The sequence below is a fragment of the Primulina huaijiensis genome, chromosome 6, assembly GCF_012295235.1.
Source record: "Primulina huaijiensis isolate GDHJ02 chromosome 6, ASM1229523v2, whole genome shotgun sequence".
NCBI classification, from domain to species: Eukaryota; Viridiplantae; Streptophyta; class Magnoliopsida; order Lamiales; family Gesneriaceae; genus Primulina; species Primulina huaijiensis.
In genome coordinates this window covers 12,479,043-12,499,785 of record NC_133311.1, presented here as the reverse complement: position 1 = coordinate 12,499,785, position 20,743 = coordinate 12,479,043, and the positions used below count along the sequence as shown (strand labels likewise).

The 20,743-nt window shown below is 34.5% G+C and overlaps 1 protein-coding gene across 1 annotated transcript; it reads right to left on the bottom strand.

Moving 5' to 3' along the window:
* Positions 1-19,064: 19,064 nt before the first annotated feature.
* On the bottom strand, positions 19,065-20,050 carry LOC140978895 (uncharacterized). Its single transcript, XM_073444134.1, has 3 exons — positions 19,957-20,050; positions 19,529-19,855; positions 19,065-19,225 (listed from the first exon to the last, which is right to left on the bottom strand). Exons 1-3 carry the CDS (start codon positions 20,009-20,011, stop codon positions 19,065-19,067), a joined length of 543 nt encoding a protein of 180 aa, XP_073300235.1. The 5' UTR covers positions 20,012-20,050.
* Positions 20,051-20,743: the final 693 nt, after the last annotated feature.

Below are 20,743 nucleotides of genomic sequence, written 5' to 3'. Positions count from 1 at the left end.
ATATATATATATACATATATATATATATATGTGTGTGGGTCCCTCGACTTCCACCAGTAATTATCATTCATTAGTTAATTTAATTACTGTTTTAACTCTACAGCGGAAATTTTTTTTTACACGACGATGCGAGCTCAATTAAAAGTTTTGTTTCCAAAGATACTCAGTATTATATATATATTGTAAATTTCTGTCATAGCAAAATACATCATCATATATTAGTTTAGATGCATATCATGATGCATATCATATTACAGATTAGTGTTCGAATAATATTACATAACAAAATACTTCGAGCCTATCTATAGTTCGACGATAATATTCTTAGTTCAATATATATCTCATCCCATAAGGCAGACGGGAACATATGCAGTCCAGGTGACTCTCACTGCGATGGATGGTATCACAGGCTCTGTCCCCAACTCCACTAGTAAACCAGGACAGTCATAAAATACTTCCTCTACCAATGTCAACAATCCATCTGCGAGCATCACTCTATACGAGCTCTCCTGAGACCAGTCATCTCCCAATAGAACTATGTATGCCATCTTTCCCTGATTACCAACCACACATAGAAGATAACCGCCCCCGAGGGGGTGAGTAATAACCCAGTATATTAAAACCAAAATAAAAACAACATGCACTGTAATAAATGATATGTGGATGCAATGCATGATAAGGGTAAATCCACATGCAGGGTAAACAGAATAACGGAAACTGCACAATCGGTAAATGCAGCGTAATAATAGCTCGAGCAATAGGCAAGGCTCGACTACACTGTCATAGTGACCACTCCTCCGCCAGTCTACTACCGTGTGCCGGTCAGCTCGCCAGGGACTACAGACATACTGCACCTTATCAGCCTACAACATCTCTCGGGCTAGTTGCAGCTCCGTATCATCCCAAATATATCACCTCGATCATACACACAAAATATCAAAAAGGTCATCAATAGGATCGAGGTTCAAAATGAAATGCAATGTCGTGTCATGCATATATGCTACATATATATACATAAAATACATGTGTGTAAAATATATTTTATTTTCGCGCATCGATGTTTATGTAATACACAAATAATTCATGTAGACAAATAATAAAAATTCAACAAATATAAAACTTTACGGGTACCTGTTGTATATTACCCGGTAGTAACATACCTTGTTATGAATTTATTTCAACGAGTGAAATTTAGCTCCGTAAAATCCTTGATCTATTATATAGAAAATAATAGATAAATTTTTAACTCCATCTACTTGGTTAAATCTAGACACGTTAAATAATTTGATACAATTTCAATTCAAACAACTTTAACCATAACTCTTTTGATTTATCTAATTAAAATTGAGATTCAGTAAATTTTTGTAATTCATAATTCCAAATTGTAGTTACTATATACTGTTATAGTCTTGCAAAATAGTCATGAAATTCAAGATAACCACTTCAATGGTATCAAGCATTTGATGTAAATTGATAACACCAAATAATTCATTTTTATACCTACAATAAAAAAAATTAGCAAAATGAAAAGAAATAAAGAAAGAATATACAAAATATAAACAATCTTACTTCACCAAGAATTCATCCTCTTCACCTTGCCATAATAGATTTAGCTTTCCATGAACTTAATTTTGATCAACACTAAAAACGTCACTCATAATTTGGAAAATGAAAAATATATTGGAACTTAGAACTTTTATACACACTCACACTATATTTTACAATGAGATAGAATGATTCTCAAGCTAGCACAATGCCTCTATTTATAGGCCAAATGAGAGAAAGGGTAAAATTTTTTTATTAATGCCATGTAGTTGTAATAGTAGTCTTTGTCTCTTTCAAATTCAATTCCATGTCCCTTCTTTCAATGCTTTGCTCCATGACTTTAATCACCAAATTTGACTCAGCTCAAAACAGTAAACATGTGGGAAATTGTCTGTAGATGAATTTGGCTACTTGGTTCACCTCATTTGGTTAAATATTAAAATAGTTATGATTTTTTTACTATATGCTGATCATGGTGAAAGTAAATTTGTCCTCCTTTTGATATTTTTACAATTTGATCTTCTTAACCAACTTTTTAGGCAATTATGTCTTCTGCACAGTTGTAGATAATTTCTCAAGGATTTCAAAAATATTTGAATCACCTCCATTTGAATTTTCTAGCTTGAGTTATCAGTATTTTACCAACACGTAGAAAACCTGAAAATAAAACATATTTAGTAAGACATTTAAATATAAACACACAATACTAAAATAACATAATTTTATAATTTTAATGAAACTTAAATTTTAAAATATAGGATTTAACATATAATAAATTATTAATTTTAAGTTTCATCACAAGGCCGTGATTGATGTGCAAGAAGAGAAGTTGAGATTGAGAGTGGGAGAGGAAGAAATCACTTTTAATGTTTTAACGCTCTTAAGCACACAATGCGAACTAATGATTGTTTTGTAGTTGATTCTTTGGATTCACTTTTGTGTCATTTTGTACAGGATGCTATGAAGGATCCATTTGAAGCCATTCTCACCACTGAATTGAAAGAGGATGAACTTGATGAAGAAAATATGAAAGAATGACATACTTTAACGCCAACCATCCATGGAAGAAGCCAGTAAGGATGAAATTGGAGGATCTGGGGGATCGAAGATACTTGACCCCTTAGAAGTCAAGCATTGAGGAACCGCCAAAACGTGAGCTCAAACCACTGCCTCCACACCTGAAGTACTTGTACTTAGAGCGTACAAAGCTAGCACCCGACAAGCGCATCATACCGAAAGAATTCAAATAAGGTGAAGCAGTGCTGCTGTACAACTCCAAGTTACGCCTGTTTCCTGGTAAACTAAAATCAAGGTGGACTGGCCCATACATGATTATCAAGGTGTTCCCCTCGGGAGCCATGACTTTGAGAGATTGGAGGAATGAGCCGTTCACAGTCAATGCTCATTGATTGAAGCACTATTTGGGTATCACAGTGGAGCAACAAATTGGAGTTGCTCGATTCCAAAACAACCCGAACTTAGGGGAACCTACAGTCTAGCTCTCGACTATAAACTGATAACTAATTTATTTCCCTTCCTAATCATTTTTATTTATTTATCCATTTAGTGAATTGAGTTTTTCAGATAGACTTATGTTTTTGGTTTATTATTCCCCAACTCCACTTTCAGTATGACTATCAGCAGAACGGGATGCACCTGGAATACCACCGCCGGAACACGACGAGGACGAGCATTGATAAGGGGAGTTCATTGTTTCCCCTTATTTTCGTTTTTATTTTCTGCTGCATTATTTTTTTGCTTATCATTGTTGTTTCATTCTGTCATTTATATTGCATTTGTTTCTGTGTTATGCATCCGTGAGTCGTTAATGTGTTTTAGTCTTTTGTGCAATGAGGACTTTGCACACACTTAGTATGAGGGGGTCAGAGATCGTTTGTGTATTGCATGTGTTGTCAATTGATAGTGAAACAAGTAGGTTGGTAGTCGATGATGATTTTGGGCTTGATGAATTACATGTTTCTTAGTCTTGTCACTCGTTATTAATACCCCTTTAGCATGAACTATGAACTTTTATATGCACATATATTGGGTTTTGGTAGTTGTGTGAATGATAGTCGAGTTTAAAAATTTGTGGGGGAAACTGGAAAGACATAAGATGCGAGTAGAACTTGAATGAATCTCTGTTGAAAGGAGTGACTAACCAGTAGCATGAACTCGAGTAGAAAACCTTAGTAAACCTGGAATAACCTTCTTTTCAATTGTGCATAGAACCTGAAAATTCGTCCCTAGGCCAAATAAATGAACATGCCTTATATTCAGATCCTAGGGAGTACACATGAGAAAATTATACACTTATTCAAAAAAATGTGAAAAACAAAAGGGGATGTAAGGTGTTGGGGAGCTAAAAAGGGATGAAATCCTATCCCTAGGCTGAAAATATGGAGACGTACGGCGTTGAGGAATGTCGGATGAAAATTCTGGCAAGTGCATAATGAAAATGATCGGTGTACTCCCAATCATTTTGGACCACTTGAGCACATGTTGACATTAACCCCCTAAATATCGTTGTGAAACCATGAAATTCTACTACATTGTGTTTACTGGTCGGTCACGAATAGAAACGGAACTCAGAAGAGTGAAAACTTGCGTTGATTTGGTGACTCACATGATTTGTGAGTAAAACTATCTGAAGCACAAATTAGTAGAACCCACAACACACACAAACACATTTCGATTCAAAATAAAATGTTATGTGGCGCTGGAAAAGGGGTGTTAATGGATGTTGTGACGTGACTAATGAGGTTTAATTCAAAAACCTACAGATGCATGAGATACCAATTTTTTGTTCCGCCATCGAGTTGGTTGTTTGGTACTTTTATTTTATGTCTTATTTTATGGTTTAGTTGTGGTCTATGACCTATTTTTCTTGAGGGCAAGCAAAAGTTCAGTATGAGGGGGTTGATGTGTGTCATTTTTACGTATTTTATTGCATTAGTTTCATGTGTATTTGGATTGTGTGTGCGTTCATTTCATATACATTTTGTTCGTTTTAGAATTAGCATATGCATATGATAGTGTCTCACACTTACTTGATGAATTTGCAGGTAAAATGGCCGGAGAGCGGAAATCGGGAGAGAAATACACAAGCCATGCGAGAAGGAGAGGAATGGGGCAGAAAAGCTGGCGCCCGAGCTGTAGAATCTTACCTCTCGGGCGCGAGATGTGCCTTTCGAAGACTGGATTACAGAGGACTCGGCACTCGGGCGGTGTAATCTTACCGCTCGCGCGTGAGTACCGCACATTGCGAGAAAAATTACAGATTAGTCGGTGCTCGGGGTGTAGAATCTTACCACCCAAGCGGTACTCAATTTGGAAAAGATTTTGAGGATGATTTCTTGCCTTCCGCGGGATGTTTCCAAGTGGTGTCTGCAAAAAGAACCCTAAGGGACGAAAATTAACACACTTTTTAGCAACCACAAAGTTGGGAAGAGAGAAAAGGCTTGGAGAAAGCTTGGAGCTGAAGATTTCAAGATTTTCGGGCCATTTTCTTCGCGTTTTCTTCACGTCTAGTATTTATAGTTTAATTCTTCTTGTTTGAATATTGTTTAGCTTAGTTTTATCATGAATTCTAGTAGCTAATTTTCATTATTTGTTTGGATTTAAGGGGATCCTGCCCCGAAACCGAGTTTAGTTAATTCATCTCTCAATTTTTGATTTATTCTTGATTGTGCTATTATTTTCATTGCGTTGTTGAAGCGTAGCTAACTTTAATAACAACTTCATATTACGAGTGAGTTCGAGAGAATAGCCCGTGATAGGAACGAGTAGCATAATCCGTGGATTTACAATTTACATAGAAATATTAAGTCAGATACATGTCGATAGTCATAGTCCAGTAGGTTGAAAGCTAGGGGATTTCATATAACGACATGCAATTCACCTTTGATAAATAATTAAAGAGATTTAATTACTTCACTAAGTTGAATTAGTTCGGTATATCTGGAGATGGAGTGTTCAATTGGATAGGAAATCTAGTCGAAAGCGTAGATTATTGTCGAACGAATTAAGTAAATTAGCAAGGGGTAGGTGAACCGCGATTTCCAACAAATTCATTTCTCATTGAATCTTTAATCAATCATTTTAGCTTATTCATTGCATCATTTAATTTGTGAATCATTTCGTTGAGCTTTTATTTAATCATCGTAGTAGTAAACAATCATCCGAATTATCGTTGCTAAAGGTTTAATAATTGGGAATAATAATTCCGAAATACAGTCTCCAGAAGAACGATACTCGTACTCACGTACACTATATTATTACTTGACATCGTGCACTTGTATTTATTTCGAGCTTGGATATTATTAATTTTTACAAAAGATTTTACAGTGAAAGTTTTTCTCGATCAGTAACCCTTTTAAGGCATTAATTCAATTTTAATTGTTATAATTAGTACTTAATTGAGTGCTAAATTTTGGGTCAATGAATGCATTTAAATTTAAAATAAGAAGCCCTTAATCACATGTCAATTATGAGATGGAATTTTCGAAAATATGGCTAAGGTGGATTCAAAATTTAAAAAAAAATATGTGTGAATGTGGAGGCTAAATTATAGTTTTTAAGGTAGCTTTTAAAATGTATAGATCGATAATGACATTGCAAAAATTGAAGGTAGGTAAATGATGATACTTGATTAAAAGAAGCATCATTGAATGAAGAATTTTCGAACAATATATGAAAATTCTAAAATATGGGCATGATTGTATGGGAACAAGTAGATGAATAAATAAAATTCAAGAGAAGAGACACAATATATAATCCACCCAAGAAATGTATTATATTTAGTTATTAATATATAATTGGCATCTTTCGAATGAAGACAAAGAAAGAGATGTGAATTGTTCCTTTGTTCAAGAAGAATTTATATAGATAAGATTGTGTGAAACGATCGGCAACAAATTAAATTAGAGATTGAAGGCAAAAGGTGAAACTTCCGATCAATTACATTTATGTATTATTATGTACATTAAATTATTTGATTGCCATTAATTTTATTAAACAAGAAATTAGTAATAGTTTAAGACCATATTTAAAAAAATGAAAATTTATTATTTGACATTAAAAATAGACTCGAGAATGGCGTCTCAAATCAAGAACAAATATTTTCAAGTCAAGAACATATATTTATATGTGTATATATTTGCTTAAAATCCTAAATATAATTTATTAACTCTATTGAAAATTTAGTCATGAGTATCACCTTCTTACTTAAATATCAATCTAAATTAAACTCGAAAAATCAGGACTTAAAAATTTCTGCCGATGATTTAATACAGACACTAGTACCAAAATTAATCTAACTTAAATCCAAAAAAATATCAATCACAAATTCTCTATTTACCATTTAATATAAAGACTATTCCGAAAATTGCTTTCATATAAATCCCAAGAATAACATCTTAGTTTTTTTTTCGAACATGTGATGTAAACACTTGGTTTCGATCATTATTATTATTTTTTTATTATCATTGCTACTATTTTTTTATCCAAGCGCTTGCATTAATATCAAACTCTCATAAGTCAAATTACGACCAAATAGTGTCAAACTAACTTAAATCTCCATAATAATCTCTTAGAAGGTTGAAATTCCAATCGACCGAGTCATATAAACACTAATTCCCAAATTTGTATTTCTCAAACTAAATTCTACTTCCCCATCAAAGACCGAGAAATCTTTTTTTTTAGCATGCCTATACATATGGATAACAAATTTTCAGTGTAGCGTCAATGGAATATTAAAAAAGAAAAGTCAAAATATTTTCATATGAATTAAAAATAATTCATGAGGATTAAGTAACAATTGGTAGAATTGGATTTCGAGTTTCCTACGCGAAGTAATAAGTTTTATGAGAATTTCCAAAAATCGCAAAAACTGAGCTCAGTTACGAGTGGCGTAAGAAGCCATTTCCTGAAAAACAATGGAATGATTACAAAATGATATGGTCATGAATAAATATCAAACAGTAAATTTAAGAATCATCTCATTCGAGATTTGATTCAGAAAGGGTTTCTCTGAATATTTTCTCAAAGATGGAAAATTCGAGAATTGACATATGGTTTGAAGAGTATATGTCGAGAGCAGTTCAGAATAATTAATGGAATCGAATTCTTTAGTTTCCTATGGGAAGTCACGAGTTCCGAATCTAAGATTGGGGTGGATATGAATGACTAAGTTTTTTGCCAAAATCTAACTTTGTCAAATTTTTTCTATCAAAAACCCAAGCCGGATTATGAACCTGACGGCTCAGATATCACTAAAATGTCATGCCCCAGGACTGGGGTTAGTCGACACTGGTATTGCTCAACGATCACATAATTGCACAACAACAAGCCTCGTAGTTCAGTATAAATAAAAACAAGTCTATTTCATAATTAACTCAAAATAATTTTTTCTAATAGCGATAAATTCCAAAACGAAAAAAATGTGCAGAAGCGTTGTACAACTTGAATCAAAACTGACGGATCGTGTGCTCGGCACCTTAGGGGTGCTTTCAACACAATAAATCAACGAGCTGCAATAGCTCGTGTTCTAAGAATGTACACATCGATGAATTAGATCAAGTTTGGTATTAAACCAAACGGAAAACACTTGAAATAATCCTTCGTTAAGAAAACTGATATGTTTTATATACTGTGCAACTGAAGAACTGAATTTACGGGAAAATCAGTTAGAGCTTATACCAGTTCAGTTATGAACAAAACTGAACTGATATCAACTGAACTGATCAAATTAGTTAAGAACAAAACAAGCAGTTAAACAGTTAAAAGACACATGATATGATTATGGATGTTCGGAGACTTCAACTGCTCCTACGTCAACCTTTCTACCTCCACGGGTAGGATACACTAGAAGACTTAGATTTATACAACACCTTGTACAAATCCTACACAGCTTAGGACTTACCCACTGCCTAACTGAACTCCTAGTCTAGACTGGAGGCAGCACCTCCCAGCCAACACTTGTTTAACGTCTGTGTGTCAAAGACTACATACACAAGTTTATTGTCTTTGTGCAAGACTGTAATTTGGGTGGTGGTGTGTGCATGTGTGTGAGAACTAAACAATGAACACTAAACCAAAAAGTGTTCTCACACACTGAGGGAAATAAGCTTCTAATCTACCAGATATAACTTTGAAGTGTTCCCTCACAACTGGACATAATGCTTCTTGTAAGCTGATATTCAATATACGTGCCCTCTCTTCTTTTCTTGTGTTCTCTCTTCTAGCCACACTGTGTATGTTTCGTTTTTACTGAGTCTTCACTGATCTTCTATTTATAGGCGCGAAGCTTGATCGTACAGTGAGACTCAATTATTGTATCCGTTGCATTTTGAATTTTTTCTTTGGAATCCATTCCGGAACTTTTGGCTTTAAGCTTCTGATGCAATGTTCATGATTGTACTGTGATAGTACAATTGCTTATGTACCTTTGCGCACAGCTGTAATCCATTAAGTAAGCTTGTCGTGATCTGCAACTGATTGCTCCTAACTAAAGTTCTGAACTGGTCTTGTTGTGGTGAGGTGAAATCAGTTGGTTCTTCAGCTTAACTCATTTCACTGATTCAGTTGAACTAGTCAATTGGACTCTTTATCAGTTGAACTGCTCTTATGATTCATCAGTTTAGCTGGTCAGTTCGTGCGATCAGTTAGCGATTTCAGTTAGCACCTCGATCGCTTCAGTTTCGACTATTTCAGCTGCTGCGCACTAAAGGTAGATTATTAGAAACAAAATAACAAGTTTTGTTAACATCAAAATTAAGCAAAGATTGCGAACTTGAAAAGTTCCAACAATCTCCCCATTTTTGATGCTCACAAAACTTGAACACTTAAAGCGATAAAAACTTAAAATAAATAAAAGAAATTTCAGTTTGAGGGATGACATAATTAAAATCAGTTTTTAAAAAACTCCCCCTCAAAAGCTGAATTTAAAAACAGGTTGAAAACATTTTAAAAGCATTTTTTAGTTCGAGGGAAAAGAAAACTCCCCCTCAAGGATTGAAATAAAAACTCCCCTTTAAAAATATAATCAGTTACGTGATTTTGAAATATTTTCAACAGCAATTATCATTCAAGCAGTTAAGGTTACACAAAAACTGGAAATATCAGTTCGGTTATATTTAAACTAACTGGATAACTCGATGTTTATTTAATCAAATAAACTTCCTTTGTATTATAATTAAGCGCATCAGTTATGTAAGGGAAAAATGCTATTACACATAGCTGAATTTTAAACAACATCAGTTATCAATCAGTTTACACATAGTAGAATAAAATGTACCAACTATTGGTCACCTTGAATGCTTGACACACTGCATAGTTTCGAATTTCTTTGCCAGATGAACAGCTAGCTGCTTTGAACTTGACTTCTGTGCTGGCCAACTGGTCTAGTTGATGCAAACTGGACTCAACTGATTGCAGAACCGCATTGATCATCTCTTCTGATCTGATATGGCAATGAAACAGCGGCACTTCTGATGATTAAGCTCTACTTAACTCATCAGCTTCAGCTGGTAGTTGGGTTTCGTCTGCAGATCATTTGGACTGCTAGATTGGCAACTGAAGTCTTGTCTACAGATCAGTTTTGCTGAACTGCTGTCAATTGAACTCAAAACCCTGCAAGCTGCTCAAACAGCAAAATTGCGGAGTCGAGTGAAGTGGCTACGATTTTACTTGTAGAGCTAATCCACTCTTCTTCAATAAACGCATGATATATAAAATTTTTAAAAGGGTTTTGAAAACCATTTTAAATACCATCTTAAAATACATTTTAAGATATCATTTTTCAAATGTCCTTCTTAGAACACCTTGCTCTGATACCAATTGACGGATCGTGTGCTCGGCACCTTAGGGGTGCTTTCAACACAATACATCAATGAGCTGCAACAGCTCGTGTTCTAAGAATGTATACATCGATGAATTAGATCAAGTTTGGTATTAAACCAAGCGAAAAACACTTGAAATAATCCTTCGTTAAGAAAACTGATATGTCTTTTAACTATTTAACTGCTTGTTTTGTTATTAATTGATTTGATCAGTTCAGTTGATATCAGTTCAGTTTTATCCGTAACTGAACTGATATAAGCTCTAACTGATTTTCCCGTAAATTCAGTTCTTCAGTTGCACAGTATATAAAACATATCAGTTTTCTTAACGAAGGATTATTTCAAGGGTTTTCCGCTTGGTTTAATACCAAACTTGATCTAATTCATCGATGTATACATTTTTAGAAGACGTGCTATTGCAGCTCATTGATTTATTGTGTTGAAATCACCCCTAAGGTTCCGAGCACACGATCCGTCAATATTGTTGGAACTTTTCAAGTTCACAATCTTTGCTTAATTTTGATGTTAACAAAACTTGTTATTTTGTTTCTAATAATCTACCTTTAGTGCGCAGCAGCTGAAATAGTCGAAACTGAAGCGATCGAGATGCTAAATGAAATCGCTAACTGATCTCACGAACTGAACAGATAAACTGATGAATCGTAAAAACAGTTCAACTGATCAAGAGTCCAACTGACCAGTTCAACTGAATCAGTGAAATCAGTTAAGCTGAAGAACCAACTGATCTCACCTCACCGCAACAAGACCAGTTCAGAACTTCAGTTAGGAGCAATAAGTTGCAGATCAAGACAAGCTTACTTAATGGATTACAGCTGTGCGCAAAAGTACAAAAGCAATTGTACTATCACAGTACATTCATGAACGTTGCATCAGAAGCTTAAAGCCAAAAGTTCCGGAATGGATTCCAAAGAACAAATTCAAAATGCAACGGATACAATAATTGAGTCTCACTGTACGATCAAGCTTCACGCCTATAATTAGAAGATCAGTGAAGACTCAGTAACAACGAAACATACACAGTGTGGCTAGAAGAGAGAACACAAGAAAAAAATAGAGGGCACGCATATTGCATATCAGCTTACAAGAAGCATTACGCCCAGTTGTGAGGGAACACTTCAAAGTTATATCAGCTAAGATTAGAAGCTTATTTCCCTCAGTGTGTGAGAACACTTTTTGGTTTAGTGTTCATTGTTCAGTTCTCACACACACGCACACACCACCACCCAAATTACAGTCTTGTACAAAGACAATAAACTTGTATATGTAGTCTTTGACACAAAGACGGATTCCTCCTTTTGCTCCTCAGCCTACGGGGTATTAGCAGTCGTTTCCAGCTGTTGTTCCCCTCCCAAGGGCAGGTTCTTACGCGTTACTCACCCGTCCGCCACTGGAACCACCACTTCCCGTCCGACTTGCATGTGTTAAGCATGCCGCCAGTGTTCATCCTGAGCCAGGATCGAACTCTCCATGAGATTCATTGTTAAACAAGTGTTGGCTGGAAGGTGCTGCCTTCAGTCTAGACTAGGAGTTCAGTTAGGCAGTGGGTAAGTCCTAAGCTGTGTAGGATTTGTACAAGGTGTTGTATAAATCTAAGTCTTCTAGTGTATCATACCCATTGAGGTAGAAGGGGTGACGTAGAAGTAGTTGAAGTCTCCGAACATCCATAAAAATATCCTGTGTCTTTTAACTGTTTAACTGCTTGTTTTGTTCTTAACTGATTTGATCAGTTCAGTTTTGTCCATAACTGAACTGATATAAGCTCTAACTGATTTTCCCGTAACTTCAGTTCTTCAGTTGCACAGTATATAAAACATATCAGTTTTCTTAACGAAGGATTATTTCAAGTGTTTTCTGCTTGGTTTAATACAAAACTTGATCTAATTCATCGATGTATACATTCTTAGAACACGAGCTATTGCAGCTACTTGATTTATTGTGTTGGAAGAACTCCTAAGGTGCCGAGCACACGATCCATCAATTGGTATCAGAGCCAAGGTCACGGGTTCGATTCACATTGATTGCAAGTAGTGCAATTATTGGGAGGAAAATTGTTGGGTGCAATAATTTTCCCTGCTTGGTAGAGAAATCGAACCGTGGTGCTTGAACTGATGTGCGGTTTAAAAGATTTAAGTTGCACCATTACCATCAACTATATCTTTTGGTAAAGCGGTAAGCACTCGGTCCTACAAAAACTTATGAAGAACATAAGTGAGCAATCTTTATGTCTCAAAACTTCATCACCAACCCCAAAACATGTCTTATTCATCTTCGTTCACTTGATCTTCATTCTTATCTGAAGAGAGTAGAGTAAGGGGTGAGTGTTTGGGGAAACACTCAGTAAGTGGGGGCCGATCGATTAGAACTACTAGTTGTTGTCATTATTCTACTTAATTGATCTTGAATGTTTTTTTATAAATTCAGACTTATTATCTTGAATATTTTTTACACTAGGTTTAGATATTTGGTAAGGCTTAAAAACGAGATTTTTAAGTTTAGTATCAATGTTTTCAGGGTTTATTATTGGTTGTTTTTGTAAATGTTTTTCTAATTTATCTAATTGTTTTCCTATGGTATTTAAATTAACATTTGTGAAATTATTTTATGTTATAATATTTTTTATGTTAACCTTATCATTTTCTATTGGATTTTTTTATTGGAATAGCTTCTATTTGTTGATTTTGTATATATTTTTTTAATTCCATGTAAAAGAGGATGATTAGATTGGATTATCCTAGTATCAGTAATTGTTTGCCATTCTTGTGTTTTATTTTTTGTTGTAACAGGATTTACACTTTTAGAAAAGGGATATTTCAGTTAATTTTGAGATTATATATACATATATATATATATGTATATATATATATATATCAAAACCCAATTACGAAAAATATATATAGCAAAAACCCACTTACTCTTGGTTCAAATGTACGATTCGAACTTAACCAATACTTGGATAAAACTTGGGTCGAACAAGGGCAGTAATTCGGGTGAACTTGGGCAGCACCTCGGTCACGATTTGGGCAGCACTTGGGCATCATTACAATAGCCGAATGCAGCCTCTCCTATTTGCTTGAAGTCGTTGAAATTTATGAATGATTTGGGATGATTTTTGGTGTTGGTTTTACACCTAAACCAAAGCTTCTATTTATAGGCCTCCAAGAGTAAGGTAAAGGGTCACTCCATTCATTGTCATTTATCTCACCTTTTTTTCGAATAAAAAAAATGTGCTGAAAATTCCTATGACATATACATGTCTTCCCGTTGCAAGATTTCGGGTTTTCACAGCTAAAATGTTATCATGATTATCATAACTTATTTAGTGAATTTTCGAGTTGAAATAAAGTCATGCTGGAATAACTATGAGTTTTGGAAAAATGATTGGATTTACTATGAGTTTTGGAAAAATGATTGAATTATTGAGGAAAAATTTTATCATGATTATCATAGTCATATATTTTGTTGAACTGTTGAATCGAATGATTCACATATTTTTATAGTTGTTGTATTTTGTTTGAGTTGTACTTTGACTTTAAATTTAGTCAATTGTTAAGTTCTAAATTAATGTAAGTTTCTATAAGTTATTTTTTAAACAGTGTCTTTTAGCGAATTCTTCATGAGTGAAAGAAGACGAGACGTAGAAGAATTAATTCTTTGAATTTCCATAAAATCTCTTGTGTTTCTTATTTTTCTGCATTTATTATTTCCAATTTGTGCTGCTAAAAGCTTAGTTATTTGATCCAAATCTAGATGGATCTTTCTCCACTTTAAAAAAAATTGAAAAGAGGTTCAACCGCATATGTCCGATCGAAAAAATGACTTTTATAGTTAACAACTGTCGAGTACGATTTGAGAATCATCTCATGCACAAATATTTCGAAAAAAGTTTCAAAAGTTTATTCACCTCCCTATAAACTTTTAGAGCTTTATCATACACATTAAACCTATATTGAAAAAATAAAACTATTTCATATTTATAATTTAGAAATATGCTTATATTTTGGAAAATCTAAAAAAATGTATTCAATAATATTTATTAATTTATTCACGTAAAGTAGATGTAAAAAAAAATTGACCTTCTGAAGCATAAAGAGAAACTAGCAGTACTTTTTATTGCAACTATCTTTTGCAACTTAGATACCCAGCTTACTGTCGTACCACCTAATGTGAACACATATCCGGCGGTACATTTTCTGCCATATAGGTCACCACCCACGTCGGCATCGACAAAACCTTGTAAGCTCAAATTTGACCTTCTGAAGCATAAAGAAAAACTAGCAGTACCTTTCAAGTACCTCAAAATCCATTTAACTGCTTCCCAGTGCTGTTTTCCTAGATTGCTCATAAACCTGCTCACAACTCCCACTGCATGTGCTTTGTCTGGTCTAGTGCACACCATTGCATATATGAGGATTCCGACAACAGAATCATAAGGAACCTTGTTCATATCAACATGCTCCTGCCTCGTCGAAAGTGATTGTGCTTTGGTTAGTTTAAAATGACCAGCCAAAGGAGTACTCACATGTTTAGCTTCATCCATATCAAATCTGCTAACCACCTTTTTCACGTACTCTTCTTGAGATAACTTCAAGATTTCGTTCACCCGGTCTCTTAAGATTCTCATTCCAAGAATTTGCTTTGCAGCACCCAAATCCTTCATATCAAATTATTTTGATAACTCTTTCTAGAGTTTATCAATCTCCTCCGGATAAGCTTCTACCATAAACATATCATCTACATATAGTAGTAGAATGATATAATAACCATCATACTTCTTCACATAACAACAGTGATCAACCTGAAACCTCAAGAAACCATTATTAATCATGAATCCATCAAATTTCTTGTACCACTATCTTGGAGCTTGTTTGAGACCATACAAGTTTTTCTGAAGTTTGCACACTATTTTCTCTTTTCCCCGTACTTCAAAATCCTGTAGCTGCTTCATATAAATTTCTTCATCTAGGTCACCATGAAGAAACGTCGTCTTACATCTAACCATTCTAGATGTAAATCTTCTTTTGCCACTATTCCGAGTACGGTCTTGATATTGGTTAACTTAACCACCGGAGAGGAAGCCTTCTTCTTGTTGAAAACATTTTACAAAAAGTCTTCCCTTGTACCTCTTGCTTCCATCATGTTCTTCTTTTAACCGGTACACCCACTTCTTATGTAATGCTTTTTTGCCTTGCGGAAGTTCTGTCAGCTCTCACGTCAGATTGGATGACTGTGAATCCATCTCATCTTCCATGGCTAGCTCCCACTTGGTTGAATCATTATTTTGCATTGCCTCTTCATAGGTCTCTAATTCACCTTTGTCTGTCAGCAAAATATAGTGAAATGCAGGGGAGTATCTATCAGGTGGTCTAATTGCTCTTACTGATCTTCTGAGTTCAATCACCGGAGTTTGGGGATCATAATTTTGTGTAGTTGCTTCTTCATATTCCTGGTTATTGCTTTTCATTCATCCACAGTAATATCTATCAATGACACTTAATCTTTATTCTTGACTTCAGAACTTCCATCTTCAGTTCTAATGTTTGACTTGTCCTTGTAAAGAACTTGCTCATTGAAGATTACATCTCTAATCCGAATGATTTTCCAGTTTTGGTCATCCCATAAACGATAACCAAACTCATTATCACCATAACTAATAAAGAAACACTTGTTTGATTTTCGATCAATTTTTGTTCTACTTGCTGAATCAATATGAACATATGATAGAGAACCAAACACTTTCAAGTAAGAAAGGTTTACTTCTTTTCCGCTCCATACCTCTTCAGGTATTCTGCAGTTAAGCGGTACAAAAGGTCATCTGTTGATCAAATATGTTGTAGTGTTAACAACATCAGCCCAGAATGATTTCGGTAATCCAGAATGTAATCTCATGCTCCTAGAATGTTCATTCAGGGTCATATTCATCCTTTCAGCTACACCATTCTGTTGAGCTGTACCAAGAATGGTTTTCTCCATCCTGATACCGTTATGTGCACAATATTTTTTGAACTCATCATCTTCATATTCACCACCATTATCAGACCGTAATAACTTCACCTTCAAGTTGGTCTCATTCTCAACCATGACTTTCTATCTTTTAAAGGTCTCATAAACATCATATTTATTTTTAAGAAATTAAACCAAAACTTTTCGGCTTGAATCGTCGATAAATGTGACATAGTATCTTGAGCCTCCAAGGATGTCATAGGATATGGTCCCCATACATCAGTATGAACCAGATCCAACTTTGCTGTTTTCGGTTCTTTACCGCTTTTTGAAAAGCTCTCATTTTTCTGCTTTCCAAATATAAAGATTTCACATAGCTTGTGTTCAACGGTCTTTAATTCCGATAGCTTCCCGTTTGATACAAGCATCTCCATTCCTTTCTCACTCATATACCCAAGCCTACAATGCCATAGACTTGAATTAGCTCCAACATCTACGGCTGCTAATGTATATTTGCAACTGGAAGTCATATAAAGTGTTCCAGTTTTCTATCATCGTGCAACATATTCTCGAGCAACAATCATGGCTCTTTTGTTCACTTTTCAAGAACCATCACCAAAAGTCACAGTATGGCCTTCTTCATCGAGCTGTCCCACCGAGATCAGATTTCTTGTCAGTTTCGGTACATGCCTAACTTTATTGATTTTCCAAACAGATCCATTTGACATCTTCATCCGGACATCACCCATATCAACTATTTCCAAAGGTTTTCCATCAGTCAGGAAAACTTTTCCATAATCGCCAGCGATGTAATTATCGAATACATCACGATTACCAGTGGTGTGAAACGAAGCTCCTGAATCCATAACCCAAGAATCAATCGGGCTTTCCATGGATAGTAATAAATCATCATGCATCTCCTCAGTAACAACATTTGCATTATTCTTTGTTGATTTACAGTTCTTTTCAAGTGACCAGTTTCACCACAGCTCCAGCACTTCAAATTTTTTTCAAAAGAGTTTTTGTCTTTTCCATTTCTTGACTTGGATCTACCGCGCCATCTTTTAGATCTTATTTCGCCACTCCTGCCTCTTCCTCTATTCTCGAGATTTAGATCAGATCTCGATGATGTCCCTTCATCTGAATCCATCTTGCGAACTTCTTCGGCAGAATTTTATCTCTAACATCATTGAATTGTAGCTTTCTTTTGCTAACAGAATTGCTAACCGCTGTCCGCATTGGTTCCCAAACATTTGGTAAAGACGCAAAAAGAATAAGTGCACGAATCTCATCATCAAAATTAATTTCATTCAATGTTAGCTGAGAAACAATCGTGTTGAACTCATTGATGTGTTTAGCCACCGAAGCACCTTCTCCCATTTTCAAGTTGAATAAATTTTTCATGAGATGTACTTTGTTGTTTGCTGATAGCTTATCGTACATGTCCGATAAAATAGACGTCATCTCTTATGTGGTTTGTGCTTCTGCCATGTTATGTGCCACATTCTTCGTTATGGTCAATCGTATTACACCTAACACCTGTCGGTCAAGGAGCTCCTAGTCATCATCCTCCATATTTTCCGGCTTCTTTCTTGATAGAGGTTGATGCAACTTCTTGCTACACAGATAATCTCTAATATGTAACCGCCAGAACGAAAAATCTGTTCCATCAAACTTGCTGATTCCTGGTCCCGATCCATCATATCCGGCCATCGCTTCTATAGCCTTAGCAAAAAATCTAAAAAATCTTTTCTGATGTGGAAGATCAGAAAAGGCTGCAACCACATAGCATACTCATAATTTTAAGAAATTTTACAACAAGGCTCTCATACCAGTTGTTGGGTGATTACACCGAAACGATGGCGATCATGATGATAATATAATACCAAAAATGCGGAATAAAATAATCAACAAGAATATAAAGATTTACGTGGTTCACCCAAGATAGGCTACATCCATGGAGCTACTGCCAATCTTTATTATATAGATAAAATTACAAGTGTATACAAAATACTTAATATCTCACAATCTCGACCCTCCAAGTATAACCGAGAAAATATTTTTTCCAACTCACACAAGAGAACCTCACAACACTTTGCTTTCTCTTATTTAAGAAGCTTTGAAATTGCTTCTGTTTTGGGATGATTTAAAATGGCTGAATAACTCATATATTTATAAATGCAAATTATCGTGTGAAAACGCATTTCCTTCGTCAAAAGAAAAAAATTCGTCGATTACCACCAGCCACTAATTATGGTGATGTTGACATATCACCTAACATATAAGTTGTGTCAAATAAACTCTAAGTTTTAAAGCAATTCAACTTACTGTATTAAAATTGAAATTTGACTATAAAGAAAACGAACAAAGAGAAAATTATATCAATCGAAGATTTTCCTTCAAGTGTTGCAACAAAATTACAAATGGTTAATATTGGTGCTCATTTTCAAAATTTGTTTATCGATAAAAAAAAAATGAGAGAGTTTGTCTAGTTATTATCCCTAGTTAGAGCTTAAACTAAAAATCTTGTCCAAGTTTTTTTGATTAATTTATAAATAATGATTGCATGAGTCTTTAAAACAGAACATATACTGCATTAAATGTATATCTTTACAATGGCCACATTTGATATATAACATATAAATTATATACATACAAATGTCACTGAAGAATAACTATACAAACATATATGTATGTAAGAATCCTGAAATTTTACGATCACATCGGAGGCGGTGCGCAGTCAACAGAAGATGAAGATGGAGCAGAAGCAGAAGAAATGGGAGCAGATGCGGCTGTCGCTGCGCCAGAGCTCAAAAGTTGGAACATCGAACGCCGTGTATTTAACTGTTGAGCCTTGCATAAATCTGGTAAATATACTCCTGTTGAAGAAACATAGAAGCAACTTTTATTAATAAACCGAATTTATCAATATAATTTCACATGATGTATGTCTCAATTCATGTTATGATATTATGGAGTAGTACAAGTTTATATAACAAATTCTGCTTCAATATTTTCAAATTTTTTCTCGTGTAATGCATCGGTTCTTAGATCTTCGTCATTTGTATTTCTAATTATTTTTCATGGATAATGAATTGAGATAAATGAAGGGTTTAAACTTATGTGATGTTTCAAAGGAATAAAGAGTTCAAATAAAATTTAAAAATAAAAGCAACTCTCACCTTCTGCTAAAGCCAAATTGTAGTATAAATCAATAATATTGGGGCAGTTATGGTAACACTGTTGGGAACATAGCTGAGTGGTGAAACGGGTCTCAAGGAGAGCATCTGATGAGATGCCGATAGAGGATTTGTCAACTCCACACGCTCTCACACATTCATCGCTCTCTATGTATTCACCCATTCTATTCGCCATCACTTGTGATGTCTTGCATTGGTATGCCACAGCCCCATCAGTTGACTCGAATGTCTCGAGCAAGCAACGGTAGCCTGAGAAGGCGACTGAGAATGAGCACTCTCCAACCGGCAATTGTTCGCAAACTAATTCCCCTGCACACACATATTTACAGAAAATTATATACGTTGTATCATATCGTGATGTTGTTGTAGAAAATAACCGCATAATGAAACATAGGGACTAGAATTAGTACCAAGAGTTCCTTGAAGGAAGAGTAAGAACACGACGAAAGCGAGCATTTTTGCCATTTTAGTGCTGATGTTTAGATTTCAACAGCCCGAGAAGATTATTTACAGGGAAAAGGAGCTTATTTGGTTGTATAGTGAAAAGGGAAGAAGGTGTTTGTTTATATAGGAAAGAGCTTGGGAAAATGACAATTTATAAGTATTCTTTGGGAAGGAAACGTGTCACAATGAAATCAAATATGTTTCTTGTTGGAAGAATGATAACTTGTTTTGTTCGCACAAAATACATTACATTTTATTATTTGGAATTCTTAGTTATTAAGTGACCCTCACCGATAAATTCCCTTTAAATAAAAAAATATAAAACTTATAAAATATACTTGTAATTTTTTTTAAATATTGTAAATTTTGTTTTCTAAATTCTATTTAGAAAGATGTATCTTATAAACTTTGAAACGTATAATTTTTTTAAAAGAGATCACAGCCGTTTCAAAGATACTTTGGTCACCCCAACTTAAATTTTTTTATATATCTATTATCTATTATCTATTATCTATTATATTATATTATTATACCTACATAAAAGAACCAATCTTTTTAGAATTGTGAATTGACTTTTAAGTCCTTCATTAATTAATTATTAATATTAATTCAAGAATATATAATCTATTTATTTCTATTACCTATATATTAATGAATTTTAATTATCTATTAATTATATTATTATATTAATTAATATAATTAATTAATTATTAATATTAATTCAAGAATATATAATCTATTTATTTCTATTAC

Bases quoted from the DNA above. Each gene is read 5' to 3' on its own strand.
- LOC140978895 (XM_073444134.1), bottom strand. From the start codon at position 20,011: ATGGCAAAAATGCTCGCTTTCGTCGTGTTCTTACTCTTCCTTCAAGGA. The intron at 19,856-19,956 runs GTACTAATTCTA...ATGTGTGTGCAG, and splicing joins CTTCCTTCAAGGAACTCTTG to GGGAATTAGTTTGCGAACAA. The intron at 19,226-19,528 runs GTGAGAGTTGCT...TTTCTTCAACAG, and splicing joins CAATTTGGCTTTAGCAGAAG to GAGTATATTTACCAGATTTA.